General features: G+C 43.0%; 1 protein-coding gene across 1 annotated transcript; it reads right to left on the bottom strand.

Moving 5' to 3' along the window:
• Positions 1 to 788: 788 nt before the first annotated feature.
• LOC108434641 (cytochrome P450 26B1) lies at positions 789 to 24,368 on the bottom strand. Its single transcript, XM_017709925.2, has 6 exons — positions 23,427 to 24,368; positions 11,631 to 11,855; positions 5,974 to 6,249; positions 5,604 to 5,759; positions 4,043 to 4,324; positions 789 to 3,832 (listed from the first exon to the last, which is right to left on the bottom strand). The coding sequence occupies exons 1-6, from the start codon at positions 23,628 to 23,630 to the stop codon at positions 3,440 to 3,442; spliced, it is 1,536 nt and encodes a 511-aa protein (XP_017565414.1). The 5' UTR covers positions 23,631 to 24,368; the 3' UTR covers positions 789 to 3,439.
• Positions 24,369 to 27,042: the final 2,674 nt, after the last annotated feature.

Here is a 27,042-nt window from a genome sequence, read left to right as displayed (position 1 = left end):
TGTATTACACATGGATAGACTCAGATATGGCTTATTGAACAAGCTTATGGTTTTCTATGAGATTTGGCGGCCATTTCTGAACCAGCTGGCCCAGAGTGATGGAGAGTGATGGTTAACCTAGGTCAATTTATGCTACTCACGTCATTTGTATGTATCTACGATGAGATATGTACTAGCAGTGTAACGGTATTATCGTTGTAATGTACACCTAGCTCCGTTTTTGTTTGCTTGTTTGTTGGTCTGTTTTTTCTTATTTTGACGTATATATATTGTATGTCTTATACCCTTTTGTAAAAATTGAATAAATACACAATTTAAAAAAAAAGTGCCAATTGATTCTGTCACTCTCCATATTTTCTGATAGCTAATGTTCACTGGCTCTAAAAACCCAGCAGCCCAGCACAACAGGTTTCCCTCGCAGTCCCACCTCCTAATCGGAACATCACTGCAATGCCCCTCCCAGTATGCCCCTTGCATTTTTGAGCATTTTTCAAAATTGAGCCAGGGGGTAGTTACTCTTTAATGAAACTGTCATGTGACTACTATTTCTACTTATTTGCTTGTTCAAAAAGTTAGGTCAGGAGACAAAATAATTAAAATGTGAATTTTTTTGGCTTTTTTAGATTACATTTTATATATATATATATATATATATATATATAAATGCATCAAAACCAGTAAGAAATCACATTGCTAACAGAGAAGAGCTGATGTTTTTGCCATGTTTTAGTGTCAGACATTAACAGTGAATATTTTTTATGATAGAAAATGAGAGTCAAATGCTGAAGTAATGGCTTTTCACATTATAGTTTATTACAGGGTTTTATAAAATTGCCAAGTACATTTAAGAATCACTGTAACAAAAAAGGAAAAGGAGGAAAAACATTCATATTTTAACTAAGTGAAATGTGGATTTGTAAAAAGTAATAAAATTATGTACAGACAAACTGGACAATCATCAAAGAACAGAACATGTAGTCGCATGGCACTCAATATAAACATACCTCACAAGTGCTTGTGTGTTTATTAATATTAACTAAATGCAATGATGATAATATTGATAACAGAATAATTACATTAACATAAAACCATATTAACATTTAAACACTGTTTACAATATAACTGCCATTCATATTCTAAATATAACAATATTTACCAACAAACTTTATTTATACTAGAACTCTATTTTGAAATATAACAAAAATAGCACTTCAAATAATATTACAATAATATTAATAGGAATAATATTAGGATATTAGACAATGCAAATAGGCGTTACCCATGGCTTTCTAAATGAGTGTATTTCCCAAGCCCTCTTTGCTCACACAATCATTTGCTTAGAACGTGCGCACTACTTTAGCGGTCTACTCTGTTATAAAGCGGTACATTGGAAGCAGCAGACAGTTCAATGTCCATTTATTAATAATAGAATATCAGTGGCATGTTTTATCAAAATAAAAGTCCTTTGCATGATGTGTGGAAGAAGTGATAGAGGTCCTCCGTAGGGTTTCCACCAAAGGTCCTAGTGCCCCTCTTTTTAAATCCCACTGCAAGTCACTCACATAAATAGTTCCTGTGAAGTGGCATTGAAAAGTTCACAAAAATATTTAAGAGACAGACTGATGATTAGCAAATGTGTCTTCTCATCATCTCTGATCATTAACCTTTTTGTTTCGCATTATAGTGTTGCAAAGTGGAGCAGCAGGAAAAAAAAACAGTCATCCTCAACAGAGGGCAGATAGCACTCTGCTTTTACATAAGAATACATAAGCAACTCTCAAGCAGCAAATATGGTGACCAGCAACCTCCGGCTTCTGTAGTGATGTCGTTTCCCTGTCTGACTGAATTCAGTCTTCAGAATATACACTTTGCAGTACAAATGACTTTCTTCTTACCAGAATAGCTTGTTTTGAGAGTTTCATGCCCATTCAGACACACACACACACACACACACACCCACGCAAAGTACTCGATAGATCTCTGAAGTCAGTGTAATTCTGTAGTTGGCAATAAGCCAATATTCATGAATCTGGATGGATGTAGATTTTCTATATGGAAAAAAAATTTGTGATAAACAAAAATGTTTCAAACCCAACACATTTTGTCCTGTGTGTGTTTCTCCCCATTAGTTACTATATACTAAGTCTACTATTAAACTCAAACACTGTTATATACCAACACCAGCTACTGCCATAGTAACTTAACTGCCACATACAGTTGACAAGCCTTGATAATTTTTGTAGGGTACTTTGGTGAGGTTGCCAGTCTTATGATGTCAGATTAGTACACAGCAGTGTTAGCTTGCATGTAATACTATTCATATTTTGGCTGAAAGCATTGTTATTCAGAGGATCCAGCAGGGACCAGAGGAAAAATGTTCATACGGCAAAATTTATCAGCTTTGCAACATTTTTGTTCACCACAGAATGCAATGGTGACGATTCTCATAGAGAAATCTGCTTAGATCCCGAATTCCTAATATGGGCATGCTATCAACTACAGACGTGTCCTCAGAGGCCTACACACCTGACACACTGACATCATTGCAAAAAAAAAAGCACAAGTTGAGTATTTTCACGTTTACACTCTCTCTCTTACACACACACTTTTCCATATCAACACACCCACTCACACACTTCTTAATAGAATAATGTGATAATGAATTGTCTTTTATGTGCAGATACAGATACAACATAGAATTCGGTTAGTCTGAAAGGTCCTTCTATACTACATACACACCTGAGTAATTCCACCCTCCTTTCATTCTTTCTAGCTTACACTGTTTCCTACACTCCTAAATGCCTGAATGATCTACCCCCCCACCCCCCCATATGTACATACACACACACACACACACACACACATTTATACATAGGCATTTGTTGACAGACATACCAAAAAGTGAACTTATTAACACACACATGCATACTAACCCTGAAAAACACCCCTGTACTGAACCTCTTTTCAGGCCGTGAAAACAATGACGCTTGTCCTTGCTCAGAATTGGCCCCTTTACTGTGATCACACATTTGGCCATACCCTGTGTCATCTACTTAGCTAGGCACAAATAACATGACTATCTTTCTTTCCTTTAGAACCTTCCAGTCTTCCTATGAACATTCGGAAACAGCTTCTTTCATCTTGTGCTCTCTATCTCATAGCATCTCTTGATGATGTAGCCTTATCATTTTAGTTGTTTTTTTTTCTTTTTTGTTGATGTTTTTGTTTTCTTTTTTACATTTTCTTAGGAAAAAAATGACAGACTGTACATTTTTGGCAGATGAAAGTGACATCTTGAAAGTTACAAAGAGAAAGTTATGAGTCTCTCTCGACTAACAGTTTGCCACTTGAGAGGGCAAATATTTCAACAGTAACTGTCAAAAGGCTCCACCCACTTCTCTCCTTCCACTTACTCCTTTCCCCACCCACAACCAACTAATCACACGGTGGCACCCAGCATTTCATCTGTCTTGGCCATGATCTGGTTCTGGTTGGAGTCCAGGCCGAAGAACTTGACGCGGAGGCCATCGGTGGGGTGAACCACAGGCACGGACACCAGGCGTGGAAATGTCCGGCTGGCCAGCTCGAACCGGCTGCCCCCTGCTAGCTCAACAGCCAGCAGCTTCAGAAAGAGGGTGGCCAGCTGCTTGCCCAGGCAAGAGCGGATGCCACCCCCAAAGGGCAAGTAGTGGAAGCGGCCCTCGCGGTCCTCACCACGCTCTGGACTGAATCGGTCAGGGTCGAATGCCTGGACATCCTTGAAGACGGCTGAGGTGTCGTGAGTATCACGGATGCTGTACATCACACTCCAGCCTTTGGGAATCTGCACACCCTGTGTGAGAATGGGTGATAAGAGTGAGAGAAAAAGAAAAAGAGGAGAAAATTACATGATAGCTCCATTGGCATCATTGCTCCAATAATACTGAACCAAATGTCTTGATTGATTGATTTGGATTGTGGTTAATATTGGGTAAAAAGGTGATGTTCCATTAAATTGCATGCATGATTAAGTCATCCAAATCCAGCCTTCTCCATGACTTACATCCAACTCAAAGGTCTGTATGGCAGTGCGGTAGCCTCCAGACACAGGGGCATAGAGGCGCAGGACTTCTTTGATGACGCAGTCCAGGTACTTGAGGCTGTAAATGCTGTCCAGTCGCAGCTCTCCTTGGCACAAGCAGCCATCATGCAGCAGACCACAGCTGCGTAGCTCCTCACGCATCTTCTCCAGCACTGCAGGGTGCTGCAACAACTGCATTACCAGAGAGGTGCTACCACTGGCTGTGGTGGCAAAGGCAGCAAAGATCAGCTCAATGGTGGACTCCTAGAAGGTAGACGAAAGATAGACTAAACATACACTCAAAGTTCTTTAGGAGACATGTTGAATGCACTTTTTCTCAGTGCAATCCCTGCCACCATCTTGCCATTCTGATTCTCAAAAGGGTCTCGGGAAGTTTAGACAGAACCTCACATGTTCTTGAATTCTTAATTTTAACCAAGGCAGGGAGTCTAGAAAAGATATACTTTTCCAGCTAATGTCATGTTTGATAATATTAACATTGTCTCTGTCAACAGCAAATAAAAAACTGCAAACTCTTGAAGCTGCTAACTAGATGTTGGCTTATCTGAATGGACTGTTAATTAGCAGTGTAGCTTGGCAGTTATCAAATTTAAGGTAGCTACCTAGCTCACAAACTGCTAGGGCAACAGCCTGTCTGCTGTGTTGATGGATTTTATAAACTTAACGCACCCTACAGTCACTTAATTTGTTTTATGCATTATGTGAGTATTATATAAGTTCAGGAGTTGAACAAGTCCTGGTTTCCCTAAGCTTTTAGCTGCCTTCCACATTTTTTGTGAAGAATGGGGGCTCTCTCTTTCTTTCTGAGGCTTGGCAGCCATCTTGCAGAAGTCAGGTTTTAGCTTTCGTTTGTTGTAAAGGCATGCCACTGAGCCAGTGCCGACAGGCCTGAGGGATCCACCCGTCTGCCTCTGTCTGAACATGGGTAGAGTGCCTCTCCAGGAAGGAAAATCCGCTCACCAGTAAAATAAAAACAACATGCGTGGAAAGTACTTGATGGTAATAATTTATTTAAAAAGTTGTCTATGTCCCCCCAGTGTGATGTGGGAGTGGAGGACAGAGAATATCCCTTCTCATTTAGAGCTTCTTTAGAGGTTAACAATGTACGAGTATGGATTTGGGTGTGACAAAAAAAAGATTTTTTTTCAAATATAGTAGGACAATGTAAGGCACAAAAAGTAGATGAGGGGAGTCATTTGGTTTTGAAGTACAACTCTATTTAAAATGGTTAAGACTAGATGAGTTCAAGAAATCTAGGTCAAAGTTGAAAAGATCTAAAGAAAATCCAAGCAGTATCTGGTTCATCACTTATTTGATAAAGATTGAATTAAGTTTGAGGTCAGTTCCAGATCTTCCCATCTCTATTCAGACAGCTCAACCTCCTGTCCCAATCCTGACTTCCTTATGCATAGTCATGCAATGTTGCCCATGAAGAGACTAAGTAAACAATGCACTTCAAACAATGAGTTTGGGCACTGTGTGCTCCATCTAAAATGGGAGATTAATACAAAGTGGCACAAACCTTAAGCTCCTGCATGCTGAGCTCTGTCCCATTCTCCTTGGCACTCTCAAGCAGCACATCCAGAGCATCAGAGTAGTCCTTCCCCTGTGTACACAGCGGTTTTTCTCTGATGGCCTTTTCTATGGCCTTCTGAAGGGTGTCCCTTGCACGAATGCCCTACATAAACATCAATATTTACAGCATTGTTATTTTGTGTTTATGATGGGCCAAAGTGGATTCAGTATATTCACCTCCCTAAAAGGGAATTGTGAATGAAAGCAGATAAAAGGCTTTTGCGGGAGCCATTTTTTCAAGTCTAGAAAAATTTTGCAACCTTTACATTCAAGAACAACATTCAAGTTGAATAATGCTGGCTCTTATAACCTCTTACCTTCCTGTAGCCACTGAAGGGCAGGTCAATGGGCAGCGAGAAAACGTTATCCACAAACTCCTGGAAGGTGTGAAAAAGGAAACGCATCTCCTCATCAGACACACGGAAACCGAGGAGCACCCGGATGGCCATTTGGAAGGACAGGCGTTGGGATTCACGGTACACGTTGACGGGCTCTGGGTTGGAGCTCCACACCCGCAGCGTCTCCTGAATCACTTGCTGGATCTTTGGCAAGTAGCACTCCAAAGCCTCGTGGCTGAAGACCTTGGCAAAAATCTGGCCAGAAAGGAAAGGCTGAAATCAGTTTCTACATCACATGGATTCATGTACACTCTGAAATACATTGCTACTATTATTAGAAAACCTCCAAAAAAGTAACTTTATGGAAGTTTTTCCTTCTTTATAGAGGAAGGAAAAACGTTTGTCACTTAACCCTTTAACATTTACAGGCTCCTTGGCAGGTTCACACGTCTATTTCTTACTCCTATAACTTCATAATAATGCAATTGTTTTAAATTGTTTTCCATGGAGATCCTGAATTTTAGGTCAGAGGTCCTCAAACCAGTCCTGGATGGCCAGAGTCCAACACGTTTTGGTGAATTCCCTACCCAAAGCTGCTTGATTTATCTGAGCATTTATTTTGTATACATAATTTTTTTATATATACCAGGTTTAGTGGGTCTATTTGAGAACAAAAATCACCAAACTATGCTGGACACCAACCCAACCGGACCTGAAATGATGACCCCTTATTTAGAAGTGAAGATCTTTTACTTGACCTTAAAAAACTTCTTCAAAATGTCTGTCATGAATTTGTCATGAAATTTTACACGAGGTAAGGGGGCTGGCTTTTTCAAGTAAAGAAAGAAAAAGGTGGCGTTATAAAGTTTCTTATAACAGCAATGAGTGTATGCATGTACTTAAGTGCAGAAACAGCCAGATAGCTCAGTAGAAGATGTAGGCGTATGTGGTGTGAGTCAGCAATGCTGATGGGCATGTAGGACTCAGTGTGTGGAACTTTAGCATGTATGTAGGACTTGGCACTGAGAGGCATGAGGTTGGTGTACCTTTAAATCTCAAACACTAACTGATTTCAGAGCAGTCCTGCTTTAGATACGCTCCATGAGACAGATTCTACAATTCCACTGACCCCTGAAACCAAAACCAAGCATGGCTGTGCTCTGCTCAACAGAAGTATGGACAGAAATGTCATCTAAATATTATCCTGAAGCCACAAGTCAGCAGCTATAGTACAGGTTTATTTTCCTTCAAGCAGGGAACATGGAACATTCTCATTAATTCACAAGTCCCAACTATTTTTGACCTTTTTCGCTTTTAATCACCTCCACATTCCCCCACATTCCCATCCCTCCATTATAGTGGAGCTGGACAGAGTGAGTTTCCTTCTCCATCAGCAGAGAGAGAGAGTGAGCAGGGAAGGTAAGATTTTCCTGGCTACGGCAGTGCATTTCTAATGTGCCTCAGTCGCGCGGGTTTGTTTGGTGAAATAACATCCATGTTCCCCCTTAAAAACTCCGGCTCCGCCGACTAACAATAGCACGTTTTATATGCCATCTCACCCCAAATACTTTGGCTTTGCACTACTTTTCCAGTGTTGTAAAGATGATGGGGCGGAGCCAGTGACAAAAACTCATGGGTCCACCCTCTATCTCTCTCACTTCCTCTCACTGTCTCTACCCATCACTGCATTTCTCTTTCCACACCCCCTTTTCTGTCTCCTCTACTTATTCTGTGAACCCATGCCTCATGGAATAATCATTTCCAAAATGTTGTACTGTATTCACTATTTTGTCTCCTTCCTTTCTCTTTCTATTTCTCTCTCTGTTGTGAATGAATGAACAATGGCCACCAGAGACCACAGTAGCAATACAAGTGGAGAGACTGTAATGCATGGTAAGAAGGTTAGCGTTCAATATTTCTCCTGCATGCCCTGCCTCCTCTTCGCCTTTCAATTCTTTCTGTTTATGCTCCTTTAACCCTTTAACTGTAAGGATCCATATGTGGGTCAACAGTTTAATTTCTCACTGCACTCATAACTAAATAACTACATAACATTAGTTTCCTATGCATTACAGACTTATTTATAATACTTCTATGTAATACTGCAAGGATAACCTTTCCACACTGCTGCTGTGATATTTGTAGTGTTGTCTTATGCGCATGAGTAAAGCCCAAACACATTCTACACTAAATTCTACACTCTACATTACACTAATGTCAATGTATAACAACAATACATTTTTATTGCACTGTTATTGAATTATCATTACTATAGTAAATAAGGGGGACTTAAGATCAATAACGTAATAATAAGTAAGCCAGTAGCTTTATGGGTTAACTCCATCCCCACATATCACATATCAGCTACCCTATCCATTTTAATTCACTATTTATTGCTTCTGTGTCACTGTTAACAATAAATTTCTCCCTATTAATGGTACCAGTATCACTATTCATAGCTCATGCATGTTTTTCTCAAAGAAAATACTACATAAAACACATTTATCATACCCTTTCCTTAAATGTTGCATGTGTATGTTTATGCCTGCATGTGTTGTGTCTATGGTAAAAAGTCAAACTTCCATTAGCCCATGTTTACCTATAGGCTGTGCACTAAAGAGCCCACATATGTGATTCATTGCCATACAATAGCACATTCCATGTTTATTCGCGTATGGGTCGGCAGCAGTGCACATGAGGGCTTTTGTTTTCCCTTGTGGAGAGTACAGTGTCTGCTGTCTGCTGCACAGACGTCAGTCAAATATAGCGAACACCACGCCACATCATCTAAGGAAACTCCATATATTACAGAAGAAAATACTAGAGCTACTCCTCTGTCTTCCTTACAAAAAGAGGGACTGCTTGTATTCTCCCATTCATATACACACATACGCACCCACACACACAGACCTTCTGAAACTCCCCTGCCTTAATAATTTCCATATGCCTTAAATTATATGAAACAGCTCGAGGCTGCTGGTTTGAGCAGAATGTAAAGGCTTCTTTCTTCTTTCTCTTTTCTCACACTCTCTCTGCTTGTCTCCCTGCTCTTTCTCTCTCTCGCCCTCTCCCTCTCTCTCAGAACTAAAACACAATCCCTTATTCACAAGGAAAAATCTGCTGGGAAGCAGGTGAGCTGTAGAATTAAAGGACTGTGCCCTCTACTGACCACTCCAGTAACTGCAACATTATACAGATCTAATTTGCTGATCCATTCAGAGTGGAAAACTCATATATCACTGCGAAAAACCCATTTAGGTCTCTCAGGGATCACCTAGACAGACCTTATTGCGAATTGGAGATTGACCAGTTGGAGAATAACATTAGCAAAGTCCTCTGTGGTGTATCCTCATGACCTCTCAAGACGTTGACTCACAGTCATCTCCATCTCTGTTCCTTTTTCTACCTGCTTCTGCTTAGCAGGAAAGAGAACACTCTGGCACACTTGGCTAAAAAATGTGCCAAAAGAACAACGAAAACAGGTGGAGGAGCTTGAGGTCCAGACAAGCACAGCAGAGAGTAAGCAACTGAGCGAGACAGACGGCAACAGTGAGACGTAAACACAGTAAAGAAAGGCAAAAGATCAATTTAAAGACCATCTTTAGATCATTTCAGAGCAGTAACTATCACCCATTATTAGTCATACTCTAAAAATAAGGGTATCAAAGAGGGTTCCTTGGAGCGATTCCACAAAAGATCTTTCGGTTCCCAAAAGAACCTTCCTATGGTTCATTGCCAGTGTGAAGAACCTTTTTTAGTTTAAAACACAAAGATTGTCTATAAATGAAATTTTATTTTTTCCTAGAACTAAACATCCAAGCCAAGAACTATTTATTTTTAAGTGTGTGATCCGAATTTAACAAGGGATTTCCAGGAAACTGAAACTCATACTTGAGGCTGAGCCAGCACTGCTTCTTAGACACACTCTTTGCACAGTTCAGCACCCATCATGAGGTAGCACACAACCTCTCCTTCATCCAGGTCATGCCTGGGGACAGCTATCCCTAAGGGCTTAGGAGCACAGGAGGGATTTGGGTCTCGCTCCAGCCTGTGTTTGTGTTATTGTTGTGAATGTTGTTTTAGTGTTCAGAGCCCTGGGCAGCACATGGCCCTCCTCATGTTGCTTTAGTGACAGATTAGTCTCCAGAGTTCAAGAGCTAAGTCTTATCACCACTAAATCCCAGAACAGCCTTTGAGTGTGCTGAGGGGAAAGTTTCCATCACAGGTCAGGTCACTTAGTGGTGATAAAGTAGGGACATAAACAAGGAATTTGTGCATTACAGACTCGAGAAAGGTAGTCGATCATATCTTCCAGCATTCAAACTTTTCAATCAGTACCTTCTGAGACAAAACTTTAAAACATATAATGAGTTCCCAGTTCTGAGCCTTGTAGCACCCCTACTTTATATTTTGGTGCTGTCCCTGCTGTAACACTCCTAAGCCAACTGACTAAGTAATTTAAAAGTCATTTTAGAGTTTAGAGCAAGTGAAATTTAGAGGATACAGCCAGGACTACTGACATAGTGCTATACAAAGGGGAAGTTCTAAGCTTAATTCTGACCTGAACATCATTGAATTACAATTAATGGCACTTAATCTATGTGCATTGGCCATCAGACAGACCTACTGTATAAGTAGACTTTGTTGGTTTACAATTACTGAAACCACTGCAGCACAATTTATCAGCTTCTCTCTGCCCCTTCTATCAATGAAAAGGGATGACCGCTGACCAGTTATTTTTGGAGTAGTGGACCATTCTCAGCACAGCAGTGACAATGTATTGGGATGTTAGTCTGTGTTGCACTGGTATAAATGTACATAGTAGTGTCACTGGATTTTTACACATATAAACCATGGGCTGTACTACATACACCTATATTGTAGGGGAACCAGATAAACTGGTAAACATAGAGACAAAATGACATATGCCCTGACTGCATAGAGCATGACACTGCAGGCTGTCTGAAGTGGCCAATGGGGGTCCACCCTGCCGCAGGCCTGCGAGTGGATAAGGCTGTCTTTGTGTGTCTGAGGCGAGCTGACTAATTAGTGGTCATTAGTGGGGCTCGCGTGAGGCCCCAGGCCTGCAGGATTAAGCAGACTGATTACACCCCTCTGACCCCTCAATGGGACAGGTGTGTGTGGGGGGAAACCTGAGCCCCTGTGGGCCTGGATGGAACTAGACTTACAAAAAGGACCATTTTGGCCCTGAACAATAGCGTCAGAGCGGAGGATAAAGGATTTATAATATTCTGCTTGGTCACTGATTGGAGACTGTTATGGACCGACTGCAAAGACAAGCTGAAGGGAGAGCTGATATCTGCCCCCAAATCAAATGGAGACAAGACTGAGAGAATAGTGTTTACTTCTCTGTCTCCATCTGACCTTCTATCTCTCTCTCTCATTCTTTCGTTCTGTACCTTAGAGATCCCTTCCTGCTGTTTTGCACTGTGAGAAAAATCCCATAAGTAGTAACTTTATTTGAGAAGGAAAAAAATATTCCTACCTTTAATGTATGTTAATGGATTGAGATTTTATTTCAAGTCATTTGATATTCAGTGATGATATACACCTTCTAATTAAGAGATTTGTGGCTTGTGTCTGGGTAGTTGTGTGAATGCTCGGAAAGCTCGTACCTTCCTCCTCTTGCGGTGGATGTCTCCAATAGAGTTGGCGAGGCTGTTGGGACCCAGCAGAGTGCTGGTGCTCTGGGGCCAATCCACACTGACCAGAGTATGCTCCCCCATCAGCACCTTCCGCACATTCTCTGCTCCAGTCACCCTGATCAGCGGACGGCCCAGCAGGTGTGTTTTGAACACATTACCATACTTCTGCCTGCGAGAGGCATGGAAGCCTGCACCCTACACCAAGGAGAAATGAAAAAGAGAAGAGGATATATTTGAAGATTCTAATGTTGGCAAGATTGTAAGCTAGCATTTTTTCATATATTGTGTCATTCTGGCTATATGAAATGATCTGCAACATGTTATGTACCCTACCTTTGTATGTTTGCATCAACATTATATAATGAAAGGAGAAAATAAAATGCAATATATGTCATTGTACAGCCAGATAACAAAGCACAAAAGCACTAGTACAAAAGGTTATTCTTACCGCTAGCACTTTGACTAGCTAACTAACTAGTAAGTTAAGCTAATTGGTTACCAGCAAATAAGCAACCTCATTCCAACAAATTGTTTGTATCATTTAAAATCAATTAGTTAGATGTTCAGTTAAAATGATATCATTTAATATGATCATTTACTGCTTCATTAACTCTTTCCACAAACAGATGATGATTGCAGCTGTCAAGGCTGAGTATCAAACAAGCTTCAGTGAGTTTTAAAAACTGAGACAAGACTATTGACACCGTGTGTGTTTTGCACTGTGCGTGCTTCACAAGTTAACCACATTTGGGGTATGCACTTAATGTAATCCTGTCTTTAGATCCAGAAAGGTTGCTTAATGCAGCGGATGAACACGGTCCATAGACCCCAGCTTGACTCTCTCAAAAGTAAGCTGCAAGGCTTTTGGTGTATTCGCTGGGATATTACAGCACGGATGAGGTGTTAGCATTAATGACCATTTAGAGGAAAGGGTGTTAGCCCTGAATGACTAGGCTACTCGTTTGTTTGTGCTTTATAAGGGTGCAAAGGTCCAGTTTGTGGCAGACTTTCTTTATGTGGGTGGGTTTAGCGATTAGCAAGGAAGTGGGTCTAGCTTAGCCTCTGGGATCACGGTGGAGAAGTGATCTAATATGTGTATGTGGTAGAGAATGGTATGTTTTCGTTGACGCTGAGAGAAGTGTGTGTCATGTCTGAAAGTAAATCCAGTATATCCTGTGAACTTTAACTTCTCTCAGTGCAAAAATGCTAATTACGCAAACCACAAGACTCATTATGCATGCAAGTACTTAAATATATACTAATACATGGTCACATGACCTGCCCTTGCTTCTTTATTACAAATTTCAGCTTGTGAGACAAAAAAGAGAGAAAGCATGAATTGATTCATACAGAGATACTCAGCTTTGGAGCTCACAGAGAAAGTAAAACAGACAAGAGTCTCATGGATCTGGACCAGCCAGGCTAGAACGGTGCTGCCTAATCAGAGTGTAATGGCTAATGATTGGTGTAGGGTGTGGCCGGAGGGGAATAATTGCAGTACAATTAAGGCTTTCTCAGACAACTACCATGATGTGAAGCAGAGCAGAGCCCTGCACGTAGGCAAGCTCAAGCAACAAGGTTTTCAGATTTGCTGGTGGAAAAACAAGATTTTTTACATATTACTCTTTCACGTGTTGTGAATTTGAGCACAAAGCAAACCACAGTTTGAGGTTGTTTGAGTAAGTGCTTTGCGTATGTTGCACACGCAACTTCCCATTTAATCCTAAATAGGCAGCATGTAGCATAAACTACAGTACATGTTACACATGCTAGACGAGGTTTTCAATACCCATGAAAACACTTACAAACTCTCGCAAGCCACCTTGAGCTACATCTAACTGGCCAGTGAAGTAAGGGTCTATGGCAGCGCTCTAAGTAGTAGAATGTGTTGCCCTATGTAATACACAGTAATTGACTGCAGCCCTTGGGACCTCTGCAATGCACATAAAGGCCCACTGTAACCTCACAGCCTCACTCGCACACACACTCTGATCCCACAGCAGGAAGCTTAGTTGGAGCTGTTTGCTCCTTGTGCCCCCACCTCCCTCCCTCCCTCCCTCCCTCCCCAGGCCAAGATTTGTGACCTGTTTCTCATAGCATGCTACACAGGCTCCGGCACACAGGCGCTTCTTTTGGGGAGGATAATTTTAGCTGCATGGAGGGCTTTTTTCCTGTTTGTTTGGCTGTTTGAGAGGGCAGGCCTGAATACACTTCACCTCAGCACACTGGTGCCGTGTGTGTGTGTGTGTGCATTTGCTCATGGGTGAGGGTCGTAGGTAATAACAAGTCAATCTGCGGTCAGTACATGACATGTTGTCATATGCAACAACAAAAGTTAGGGGTTTGCTGCATATCTGAACTACCAGTTTGCATGTCTTCAGTCAGAGTTTTATACATTTCCAGTCCAGTCTTGTCCATTTCTGTCTGAATTTCCAGTCTGAATTTCAAGTTTGTGTGTTTCCAGTCTGAATTTTAAGTTTGTGTGTTTCCAGTCACAGCTGGGATAGGCTCCAGTCTGAATTGTTCAGTGCTAATCTGAATTTTGTATGTTTCTAGTATACATTTCTAGATGAATTTTTAAATCAGGTTTCATGTTTGCAGCCTGACTTTTTCAAATATTCCAGTCTCAGTCTTGCCCATTGGATGATCTCTGATGACATCATGCCCTTTGGTGACCAGCTGCTGTGGAGTGTTTCACCCTCTCATAAAAAGAGAAAGAATTATTGGCTCAATTATAAAATTGTTATACGATCACACTAACAGGGTTATGAGATGTGGATATGTGTGTGAGCCTGAGCACTGAATTGGACTGCGTGTCCATTTTACAACTTCTGTGGGTTCAGTGTTGAGTGTGAACACGATGAAAAAGTGGTGAGATGAGCTTCATTCAAATATGCATTTTGGTCTTGCTATTTATTGACTTGTATTGGTTACAGGATAAACAGGTTTGTCAACAAATAAGGGAACTCACAAGTTTGAACTTGAGTATTTCAAACCTAACAAAATTAACTATGGCTGACCACTGGAATAGTAGCAGAAATGATAAAGGGGTTCAATAAAATGGCTAGACAGAAAAAAAGAAGGTGTCAGAAACTGCACAAACTGCATCTCTAGAAGGTTAGATTTGATATGAATATCTGATATGTAACTCATTAAAACAAGTGCAGAAAGTGCAGATTCTAAATAATTGATATCACTTTTATGTGAAGCACAGTCTTGTTTTGAGGAAAGAAAAACAACTGTTTACATGTTTCAACATTTTTGCCATTTCATTACATGGAATGAACTGAAAAAGGCAGATGTACAGACATACAACTGTTGAAACTGAGCTGTAATTATGTAATTACTATATAGTTTCTACGTAAGAACTATGTAATTAATAACAGAATGGTCCAATTACATTTAAATAGTATAAAAAATGAAAGTTAAAAACTCAGCTTTTAAGGGTTAAACAGTGTCGCTGATGTTTCACCCTTGTGAAACTTTGGCTTGGTGCCATACACACATGGCATGATGGGATTTAGCCAGACTAGGTGTGTGAGTTAGGGTGCTTGTGTGTGTGTTTATGTGTGTGTGTGTGTGTGTGCAGTGGGGGGGTTAAATGGTCAACAGCCAGCTGACGCTCACTGTACAGCTAATGTGTTCAGTTAACATATCAAGTGAGTGTGAGGGCAAAGGGTAACACTAGCTCACTCACATGAGCACACATACACGCACTCTATCTCTCTTTCAAACCCATCCAAAAGTACTATGTGTAGTAATAAATGTAGCATCTTTCACCACATTGCAAGAGTTGTGTTTGCATGTACATTTATTTTTCTTCAGGAATGCAGTTTAGCTTTATGCTGACACCTAAATCCCACCATCACACCCACCCCTACGTGTGTGTGCCCCTTCCTGCTCTCCTCTCAGCAGAGGGGCTGTGCGCTGTGTGAGAAAGGAGCTGTTTTTCGGTGCAGCACGACAGGCCAGGGACAAGGGCGTCTTTCACACACATGCAGCATGGGAGCTCTCTCTCTCTCTCTCTCTCTCTCTCTCTCTCTCTCTCACACACACACACACACACACACACACACACACACACACACACACACATACATACAGAAAAATCAGAAGGCATGTTATACATAAACTTTCATATGTAACAGTAAAGTAAATGGGCAAGGAAATGCACAAGCCCATATGTACACTCACTTGCACAGAGCAAGAGTCTGATGGTGTTCCAACAGCAGGACAGTTCTATCTTTACAAATACAAAACATGCATGCCCAACGTTTGCATTGTGCATGTGAGTATGGAAGTCAGTGAGGGATTTACGTAAAATGACAATAAGAAATTAAAAGAGACAGAATGGAGAGAGGTAGGTAGAAATGGAATAGATGGAATGAGATGGAAGGCAACTTGTATGGAATGGAATTTGGACAATTGATCCATCTATGCTCTGCCCACAAATGTATTCATAATAGCAACTCTTGGTAGATTGGACAAGCTTCATAGAATGTTGTCAAAAATGGTGTTCAGGGTTGTTACTCATGTAAATGGCAGTAGCATACTTTACTACAAAATTGTATTAAAAAACTGCTATTTCCCTCAAAAAGCTTTTTAGAAGAGAAATCTGTAGACTTGAAATGAATTTGCTAATTTACTTTAACCATTTTTTAAGTTAATTTGTTACAATATAGACATTTGGGTAAACAACAGGTTGTGTCAAAATATGTTAATTATTTACATCAGATCACTACAGTGTTTGTTTACATTTGATACATAAGTTTCTAGTATGCTATTGAACAGGACTATGTTATTGTAGCGTAGCTAATAAAAACTAGACAGGTTATACACAATGCTAACATTACATTCATCTACAGGGTGAGTCAGAAGTCACCGGACACTGTTTTATTGTATTTTATTTTTTATGCTGTCACAAGCCTCCATGATGTGGTGCTGAAGGTGCTGTGTGTTGCGGATATTCTCAGCACACACGATTTGTTTGAGATGACCCCAGAGATAAAAGTCGATAATAAAATAAAAAATAAATAAATAAATAAAACCTGTCCTGTGACTTTTGACTCACCCTGTACACTGGATCGATCCCAACAGTGTGACCTTTCACATGTAAAAAATAATATTGTTTGCAATTAATAACATGCTAAATTGAAGTATTTTGACAAAACTGAGTTGTGGTCTGTAAAGCTTGCCCACCTATACAGAAGCTACTCTTAAAAAAACTTTTTGAAAAGTATCACTTAAGAAGGCAATTGTGGGCGGAGCCTGAGTAGGTGAACCATAACACTTTCTTTGCAACTCCCTAAGTATGATGCTTAGCATCACTAGTCAAATGAAAACTACAATGAAAATGAAAGCCCCAGGTTGAATGCAAAGAGGACAGAGCAGGAGTGAGCGAGGAAGTGATTGCAATAAGGAGTGGCTGAGGGAGAGGGTGACAGGGCGAGGGACAAAGCGACAGAGTAGAGTCTACTTCATAGGTGGCTGAGTCGCTGGGCTTGAAATAGCTGAGCAGGCCGGGAGTGGACGAAACGCGGAGAGAAGCAGGACGGGGTGTGGCAGAGCGGATGACATTTGGCCAGAAGGTGAGAAATGTCCGCCCCCTTCTCTTCTCATGGGGCCACTGAGGCGCAGACGTGCAGAGAAAGAAGGAGAAAAAAAGAAAAGGAAAACCCCAAAAGGGCGACTGACGCACGAAAGCGCCACACACCCTGGAAAAGCAATGAGGTAATAATGTGCAACTTACTCTCTCTCTCTTTCTCTCTCTCAAATACACACACACACATGCACATGCCTAGCCGTATACTCGTCAGTCCGCCGCCAAAATACGTGCACTTGCAGCTGTCGCCCTGTGACCATCAAATGAGTGCAAAGAGACGCATTTTGTTTATGTGAACCATGTGCTGTCCAAACAGCTGTCACTCAAAGCCAAAAACTTCAACGCTTTGCATGAATGCTGCATCAGCACCAGAACATGTTCTTCAGTACCGCAGGAAAAAAAGGGGTTACCACAAGAGAGCCAACTAAGACTGGGTTTCAGTCAGGGAAACACATGAAGGATGAGGAAGATGTGTGTATGCTCCAGGGGAAAGAAAGAATGAATCTCATTGCTGAGTTTAGGTTTTGTTCTTTTGTTTCCTGCTCTTAACCCACATGTATTTAGTCTGTCAAGCTCATTTATGTGGAAAGCCTACAACCCTGGAATGAGGGGATGGTGGCGGTGGGAAGGAGGAAGAATGAGGAAATGGGCAGATTGATAAACGGATGGAGAACATGTTTGGAAAGAGGGATGAAGAAGACGGATGGATGGGGACGACAAATAGAGAGATGGAGTCTGCAGTCCTGGAGATTGAAATAGTAGCAGGGACCAGATGTGTGCTAAAAACACAAAACACATCTGTACTCCACTCAGTCGTCCGGTCTGGTCTGGTCTGGTCTGGTCTAGTCTGGTCGTGAAGAGGTTAACACACCACGCTTAATAGTTTATTTTACGTTAGAAAAGAAATTTATCAGATATTTTACAAGGGGGGCAATAAAGGGGACTACTTTTTTTCCACCAGTGCCCTTTCACGCACACCGTGCAGCCTAAAATACAAACTAAAAATACAAATTTCTGTGTAAACTGGACACCAGTCGAGCCTCCCTGCACCATAAATGTAGCCTTTGTGTGGCAGTGGAAATGTTATACAAATGACCCCTTTATTACCACCACAAAAACTCTTTTAATTATATTTATTCAGATCAGCAAGGGGGTGACCCAGGCACTGGGGTGCTTAGTGAGCGGACGGGGGCGGGGAGACGAAGGCAGAAAGTTTTTTTTGTATGCTATTTGAAGCACCTCAGATGTGTTTCTTTAGTAGTGGGCTGCCAGAAACAGAAAGACAGACAGAAAGGGTCACATAGGAAAAGAAGAATGACAGACAAAGCAGAAGGATTTGAAAAACGTAATCCCTGTTTAGGTTGGCACTCACGTTGGCTCCATCCATCTCCACCTCCTCGGCTTTCCCTACATTTTTGGCGTGCTCTCTCTCTCACTTTGCTCATCTGACCCTCATCCTTCCATCCCCCCATCCCCTCCAGCATGCCTGTGAGTGTTTGGATGGCTCTGTATCTGGTTGACTGTGGTGTTTATTGATTTAGTGCTGCAGGTAACAACGGTGTGGAGAGGAACTCTCCATGCTAACCTGCACCTTCAGTATAAATACGGCTAATATGTCCATTTACTGCAATGGCCAGCTGGAATCTCTCAGGATGTGTACATTGGACAGTTTCCACTGGGCTATAGGAGAGGGTGCAAAAGACGGGCAGGGGGAAAGAGAGATTAGAGGAAGAGGATAAAGGAGGGAGAAGTGGAGGTCCCATTATTCTACCATCCATCACCCCCACCCCTCTCACTTGTCCAGAAAAAGAGCCACTGCGCCAGGCTGCCAAAGTGGGTGCTAAGGCAGGGTGAAGGGCGAAGGGAAAGTATGGGGTCTTAAAGCCTTTACACACTGAACGTGATGTGAATAAACAGCTTGAAAATAAGAAATGTCCAGAAACTATTTTTTTTACTGCCTTGTTGCTAAAACTTTTGCACATAAAGCCTAGACTGGATTTCTGAGGCTCTAGTCTCACATCAAGCCAATCAAAAGGCTAACTAGGCTAGTAGATCCAGAGAAGTGACTAGCAGTACGTGGGTAAGGTCGTTGTTACTTTGGAACAACATTGCAATCACTGCTTAATTTCACAGTTAAAGTTCACAGTATTGTGTTGCATTTTTGCCATCCAAAAAAAATCTCATTTGATGTGCAAGATACAGTACTGAAAGGACAGAGACCACCTTTGATTACTTAATGTCCAGTCAGAATGACCATTAAAAACATGTTGTTTATTTTTCAGGATATATAATAATTCACTTGCATAGGGATGAGAGAGGTCAGAGGAAAGCGCCACTGAATGTGTTTGGAATAGCTTGAATCATCAGAAGCACAAAATGCAACCAACTTCTCAAAGTAAAATTGGGATGTCTTGAAAAATATCACTGCAGAAAGTAAAAGAGCAGAAGCTGTAATAAAGTCAAAGCATTGAACATTATTATTATGTTTTGTAGTAGAGGTTTCTGTGTATTTTTATCTTAAATGTGTTTTCTGCTTTTTCATGAAGCTGAAAAAGAAATAACTGTATTTTTTCTGATCGAAAATAAAATAAACTAAGCGTGGTCTCTGACTTTTTCACAGTACTATATTGGTATTTATACATGTTTGAATAAATGTTTTTGTGCATAAAGGCCTTTACTGCCATGGAAATGCGATATTTGGATGCTTGCATGTGAGGCTACAGGCAGGGATGAAGCATAACAGGTAGGAATCCCCACAGAAAGAGGCGTTTCACTCAGAGCTGAGCGGGCGCCAGAACCCACGAGTCATCTGAAAAGCAAGTAAAGCTGGCTGAACAAGTCCGGGCCAGGAGAATGGGCTCCCCTTTGACCTGGAAACAGTATGTGGAGAGAGATTAGGGTTGTTCAGTGTGCTGTGAGTGCTCACCCCGGGACCCTCTTTTATTCTCGCTCTCTCGCCCCCCCATCCCCACCTCCAGCTCATGCTGCCAAGCCCCCTTGCCACCAACTTCTTTCTCTCCACTCCCCCCCAATAAGACAAGAGGCTGTTTGAGGGGTTGGTGGTGCGTTCCAGGGGTGAAATAGGGGCCATGCTGCGGTGCTGCCATTCACTCTTGCTTCATGCCTACTAATCCTGGATGAGCTGAGAAGGAGGGAGCAACGAGTGAGGGGGTGAATGCCTGACTGAGTGAGAATGGCTGCGAGTGAGTGAGTGAACAAGTGAATGAATGACTGAGAGTGGGTGCACTCTTGAAATTAAAGGTGCTAAAAAGGGGTTCTTTGGAGGGATGCTGAAGAACAACGGTCAAACCTTTCAAAAGAGAAGTATAAAGAGCTTTTTCACAGCTTACATAAAGTAAAGGTTCTAAACTAATTGATTTTTTTTCTTAGAGCCATCTGTCCAAGTTAAGGAACCGTAACAGTGTAGGTGAGAGTGAACGAGCAAGCAAGAGAGAGTGAGTGTGCATGTTTTAAGAATGCTGATCAGGCCTCAAGCCTTGTGGCCTTTATCACAGCAGGTGGGGGGTGGGTAAGATCAGTATGATCCCCCTAGAGGAGGACTTTGTGGTACCCCCCGAGACAGAAGCGATCTGGGTCAGGGTGCAGGGAGGGGGGCTTAGAGCTGGAAGGGCAGGATAGAGGGATAGAGGGCTCCTCGCTGGTGCCCGCTGGGTGACCTGTGCCCTGGAGAGAGCGTGGCAGCAAACCTCTCACACACAGCGCAACGGATTGTGCTCTCCACCATTCACTCTGTGATACAATTAAACTCATTGGCTAAAGACTGCCATTCACTCAGTAATGAGCACTAAAAGCTCTTCCATTCTCCCCGATTTTCACCATGACATCGATGTGCTCTCCGTGTTCTAAGGATATTTAAGGGCTTTTTTTGGGCAACGTGAAAGTGTTCAACTACGTGAATGTCATTCTGCAGCGCTGCATTGAGTGGAAAGCATTAAGCGTTAAAAATTCTATCACTGATAGTGAAGAAATTGAAGAAGAATGTATCAGGACCTGCCAGTGTACATATTGTAGTGTACTGTGAAGGGGAGGGTGGGGGCATCACCACAGTATCTGTGCCTATAGTGGAAACTTTTTCATGCATTATTTCAGGGTACATTATTTATCTGGGCAGGTGAAAAAAAGGGAAAAAAATAATAGACACATATTAATATAGTAGAGTGAAACATGAAGTGCCCCCAACATGCTGTGCACTACAAGTGGATTTTAAAATTGGCCTTGAACCACAAGTTTAGATAGATAGATAGATAGATAGATAGATAGATAGATAGATAGATAGATAGATAGATAGATAGATAGATAGATGTATATGTGGGGGTGGGGGGTAGTCAGATAACACATTACCGTTAGCAGAATGACAAATGATGAGAAAATTGCATCTAGTGGAGACGCGGAGGCGTGTGTGCGCGTGTGTTTGCGCGTACATGCTTCTCTAGGACCTCTGTGTTTGCCCTTTTTACCACAGAACTTTCTGCAGACTCCAGCTGAGAAACTCAGTCCCCCTGCTGGAGCGCTGCACTAGTGGCCTTCCACATCAGTGCGGTGCGCTCGCTTAATAACGGAGGAATCCGTAGAAAAAGATCCATCCCAACACATCTGGAAAAACTTTGCATGAGCGGAGTCGTGAAATGACAGCAGGGACTTGCGCAGAAATAAAGCAGGAGTGAAAAAAAGTGACCAATGAAGTAGATTTCGTGCGTGCACGCGGAAAGGAGACGAGGAGACGCGCGACATACGAGCAAAGAGAAACATAAACTTAATATAAACTTAACATAAACTTAAGTTTGAGTTACGTTGGGTTGCAACGTACACTGGGTTACGTTACTGCATGTTATAAGTTACATTGCGTTACAGCGTCAATGATAAAACACAACTTTGAATCAAGGGATTCAACTTGCAGCTTTCCAGTGTGGATACAGGGCTGGGATCAGCTGAGGCGCGCTCGAGAGGAGCTGACCCAGACTGTGCCTGAGGCTCTTCTTGCGGCAGAAAATTCCTAACAGAAGCGCGTCTACAGTCTGAGCTGCAGCTCCGCGCAGCAGCGTTAACTCTCCTCGCGCGACTTACTGTTCCCTCCAAGCAAGGACAACAAAAAAACTGCAAGGTGACAGCAGTTTGGCGCAGCTCGAGCACCACTGATTTTCAAATATATCACCGCGAGCGCGAGTCAGGGCTGTTTGCTTTTGTGCGCGCGCTGCCAAGTGCGCGGAAAGTCTCTCTTGGATTCGGGTCAAGTTTGGGGAATCTATTACGGGAGCAGAGGGATGCACGCGCTCCGCCGTCCCGGGGCATTTCCACAGAGAAACGGGCGCACACACACACACACACACACGCACGCGCATACACACACCCCCAATAGCACATGCGCACAACTATAACACATTACATACTTTCATCTCATTATACACTAAAAAATACTGAAGGAGAAGTCGCGCGCACGGCGCTGTTCCTCAAGCAGGACGGATTCCAAAAGCGTTTAGATTTGACTTTTCGGTGGCAAACAGTAACTCTGTGGCCGTGAGCTCCCGCGCGCACGTATTTTCCAGGAGCCTCAGCCAAGCAACCATTAGCGCAGAAGACCCAGGTGGAACTCACCAGACGTGGCAGGCGCCCCTGCAACCCTCTCCTCCCTCACACCTCCTCCTCCGGGCTCGCGCACGCTTTTCCACTACGACGGAGCCGGGACCGGAGTTACAGAGCGCGCGCGCCACGGAGGGAACAGTAGCTGTAGCTGTGGCGCGCGCCAGAAGCCGGTAGACGTGCCACTACGCTGGAGGCGGACGGCTCACTGCACGTGCTACGCGGGATCCTCCAGAAACGCGGCTGGGAGGCGAGCGCGCACCTACGCGCGCAGACCGCGCGCGCGTTCGCATCGCGATAACCGGTTAAAATGCGAAGAGGGCAGCTGTTTACGCCACGCGCACGTGAGCGTGACCGTGAACGTGCTGATTTTTTTTACAGGACACTGAAGATTCGTCTTCTTCATCATCATCATCACTTTTTATACCATTTAAGCACAGGACGTTGCGTAATTATAACGAACACATGGCCACTAGTTGCGCTAAAAATAATAATGTGTGTCATTTTTAGCACGTTTATTCTGAGAGTGTGCGCCTATAAATGTGCGAGTGACTGAGTTCACTTACCTGCAGGACCCAGTGGCACGTCTCTCCGATGATGGGGAAGCCCATGGAGCCTTTGGGCATGGGCAGCTTGCAGCTGCGGTCGCGCGTGGCCGTCCAGCGTAGCTGCCACAGCTGCTGAGAGACAGCGAGCAGCAGCGCCACAGACAGCAGGCACGCGGCCAGAGTGGCCAGCGCCGAGAGCACGTCGAAGCCTTGGAAGAGCATCGTGGACAGACAGGGGCCCAGCAAGGGGGAAAAAGCTAACTGAGGGGCTTCTGCTGGACAGGTACTGTACTGCTACACAGGAGTGCTAATCACTCCTCAAAATGATGCACAGCAAAAACAAAGCACAATAAATAAACTATATAACTCGCTTGAAAGACTCAAAACTTCTCTCACTGCAGTGGAACTGAAGTTTCATAAAGTAGCTCTGGAGGTCTAAGTGGCAACACTTGGCTCAGTCTTTAATGAACTGGGTTAAGTGGAGGTTAGACCTCGGTGCATCATTTTAAAATAAAAATAAGTTTCAAACTTGGATAAATTGCGCATGAACTTCTCAGACTACAGTGCAAACACGTGGGAAAAGCTGTTCAGGCTGTTCAAAACTGCTCTAGTGCCTGTCTTTCTCAGTTTCTCTATTAGAAAAGAGGATTTAAAAAGAAAAAAAAAAAGTCCTTTAAAAATCTCTTCACCCCAAAAAGCCAAACCTCCTCAGACCTGATCAATGCAGTGAAAAGCAGCAGGTACTGGAGGATAATAAGTGGAGGAATAATCCTGTGCAGTCTGCGCGCGGATGATGCTGAAGGCTAAAAAGCTCTAAATGACTGCTCAGACTCTCTCTGCCTCTTTTCTGATGCGCTCCGTCTCTCTCACTCTCCCTCTCTCTCTCTCTCTCTCTTACTCTCTCTCTCTCCCACTCTTTCACATACACTTTCTCAGTTTCTCAACGTGAGTTGGAGTCGCTAGTCGAGCTCCCAAAGTGTGTTTATATAGCGGAGGCAGCGAGGCGGCGGTGCGCCAGCGCGCGCGCGGCTCCCCCCTCTTCCACCCCTCCACCCCCCCCCCCCCCCCCCCCCTCTCTCTCTCATATACACACACACACACACACACCCCACCCCAGCGTGACGGGACGGGACGAGGGGAGGAGGGAGAGAGAGAGAGAGAGAGAGAGAGAGAGAGGGGAGCGTGCAGGACCTGGACACATGCCCGAGAGAGAGAGAGAAAGAGAGAGAGAGAGAGAGAGAGAGTGAGAGAGAGAGAGAGAGAGAGGGAGAGAGAGAGAGAGAGAGAGAGGTTAAAAGTTTGTGTTTCGTTCCGAGTCCGCCTCTACCGTTAGCTTCAGCACCTGCGCTTCTCTCGCGCGCTCCTGCTTCACTGTGTTCAGCAGCGGAGCGAGATGAGGCTGCGAGCGCAGTCAGCGCCACTGTCAGACACTTCATACAGATCAGCGGGTCTGTACAGAGCTGTGCAAGCTGTGTGGAGACGTGCGTTAAACTGTGCGCAATGACTGAGCCATCAGAGCCAGTCGTGCGTCATGGCCAAGGTTCCGTGAAAATGCGCATCGGAAACAGTGTCGATAAGAAGGATTTCGGGGTTAACTGAACGGTGCATTAAACAGAGCTCAATTCCACCCTTTAAGCTAGAAATGTATCGACGCTATTTCATCTCATAGTGACGTAACAGGCAGTAAGTCCATTTACACGGATTCCAGTCTATTCACTTGAAGGGGAATGGAAGCTGAATGTGAATGTATAAAGGTTGTAAGTGTAATGTTCGTTCAGTCATCCTTGAACATGTGAAAATTCCAGAAGCACAGATTAGAGGGTTCGAGATGAGGAGAACAAGAAATTGCTGTGGGGTTAGTGTCAGTTCACTTTTTGTTTGTTTGTTTATAGTGTCCCTGGAAGACTAACTGTGCGTCAGAGCGCACAGAGAGAGAGAGAGAGAGAGAGAGAGAGAGAGAGAGGGAGGGAGAGAGGGAGCTGGTTCAAATCCTGTTCATTCATTGATCTGGACTGTAGTTCTGCTGTAAGTGCTTTAACTCAGACGGGCCAGGCTGTGCGCGCAGCCCTGAGCGGAGCGCAGCGGGAGAGGAGTGTTCCGAACAGAGTGAGCGCTCATCCTCACATCGCTGTAAACTCGCGCTCACCTCCTGCGCTGCGTTCGGAGCAGATGCACTGCAGCGCAGAGCCAGTCCAGTGCCAGTGTCGTGTGTTTCAGCGGAGATGTGGTTTCAGTTGCGCTCAGCTTATGGTCATCATTACGTGGTCAGTTATGCAATGATTCTCAGCAGCAACAGAAATGGGTTGGTGCTGACCCGGACCAGGCGTGGGATGAGGGGGCTTCATTTATTGACACAATAACTCTAGGTGCAATAAACCTTCTTATATATCGAGCTGCTGGTAGGTAAACCCAATTTAACCATTAGCTTATCTTTATTTTTAGCATTTGACTTGTAAATGTAACCCCAGCTCATCCTCCCGGTCTTGATTTCATAAAACGCCTCAATGGTCCACGTCTTACACAATTCCCGGATCAGTGTTAAGCCTAAAGCCCTTCACTGATGCTGTGCCCGTTGAAGATTCACACGAGCGCTTTTCTGATGGATTCTCACATACATACTTATTTCCTCCTCACTTTTCATCATCTGTGAGCGTTTTAAAGCTCTGCGCACCCATCAGCTCTCCACCTAAAGTTTTTTTTTCTCAGCTAAAGTAACCAACTGTGCTTAAAAACGTTACTTTTTAATTATCCTCTCCGAACCACACCATCGCCCAGTCAGTCAGAGCGCGTCTCGCAACGCTGCAGCGCCGCCTAGTGGCCTCGGACACTGAGTGAACTTCACACCAGTCAGAGGCCAGACCTGCGAACCTGCACAGCTCACAGGAGCCACTTTATCTGCCTTAACGCGGCCTCAAAACGGCGCGCATGTCGTGTCCTTGAACCAACACAAACAACAAAGATCACAATTACAGATACATTAAAGGCAAAGTTTCTTCAGCACAACCCAAGATCCAAGGGTCACTCCAGGAGTATTTTGGTTTGCCTGCTTGCTAAATTATTACTATTCAGCAGCTGATTTTCTCTTCTATCTGAAAAATGAGATTTCAATGAAGCTGACTAGCTAGTCTGATATGTGAGAATTAACAGTGATAATTAAACACATTAGGTTTATATTAGAAGCCTATTCAGGGATTTTATAGTGAGGATTATAAATGCAGGTTGATGGATTGTCAGGCTGCTTCAATCTAGATTTGTAATTTAGCATAATGGTGACAAATTGTAAAATGACCATAACTCTCAAATGACTTTAACATATATCAAACTTAATTTGACGTGAAGTGTCATTTGCAAACAAGATTTATTTAACAATTAGTCTCATATCAACATTTACGCACAAACACACATATGAATATATACATATAAACAAAAAAAATCACACTGGCAAAGTGTAAACATGCTAAAGAACAATTAACACATCAGTTCATTGTTAGAGAACTGAAGAGACTTTGTGATCTGCGCTCTTGCCCTTGTCTGTGAAAGACGTGTAGGCCTATAATAAAACAACAGTATTAGAGGTAAGCTCTTAAGAAAGATAAACACAGTAAACACCTTTTCCTCAGAGGAAATGAACGGT

Source organism: Pygocentrus nattereri, chromosome 2 (genome assembly GCF_015220715.1).
Source record: "Pygocentrus nattereri isolate fPygNat1 chromosome 2, fPygNat1.pri, whole genome shotgun sequence".
In the NCBI taxonomy this organism is placed as follows: Eukaryota; Metazoa; Chordata; class Actinopteri; order Characiformes; family Serrasalmidae; genus Pygocentrus; species Pygocentrus nattereri.
This window is presented reverse-complemented; position numbering and strand designations above follow the sequence as displayed.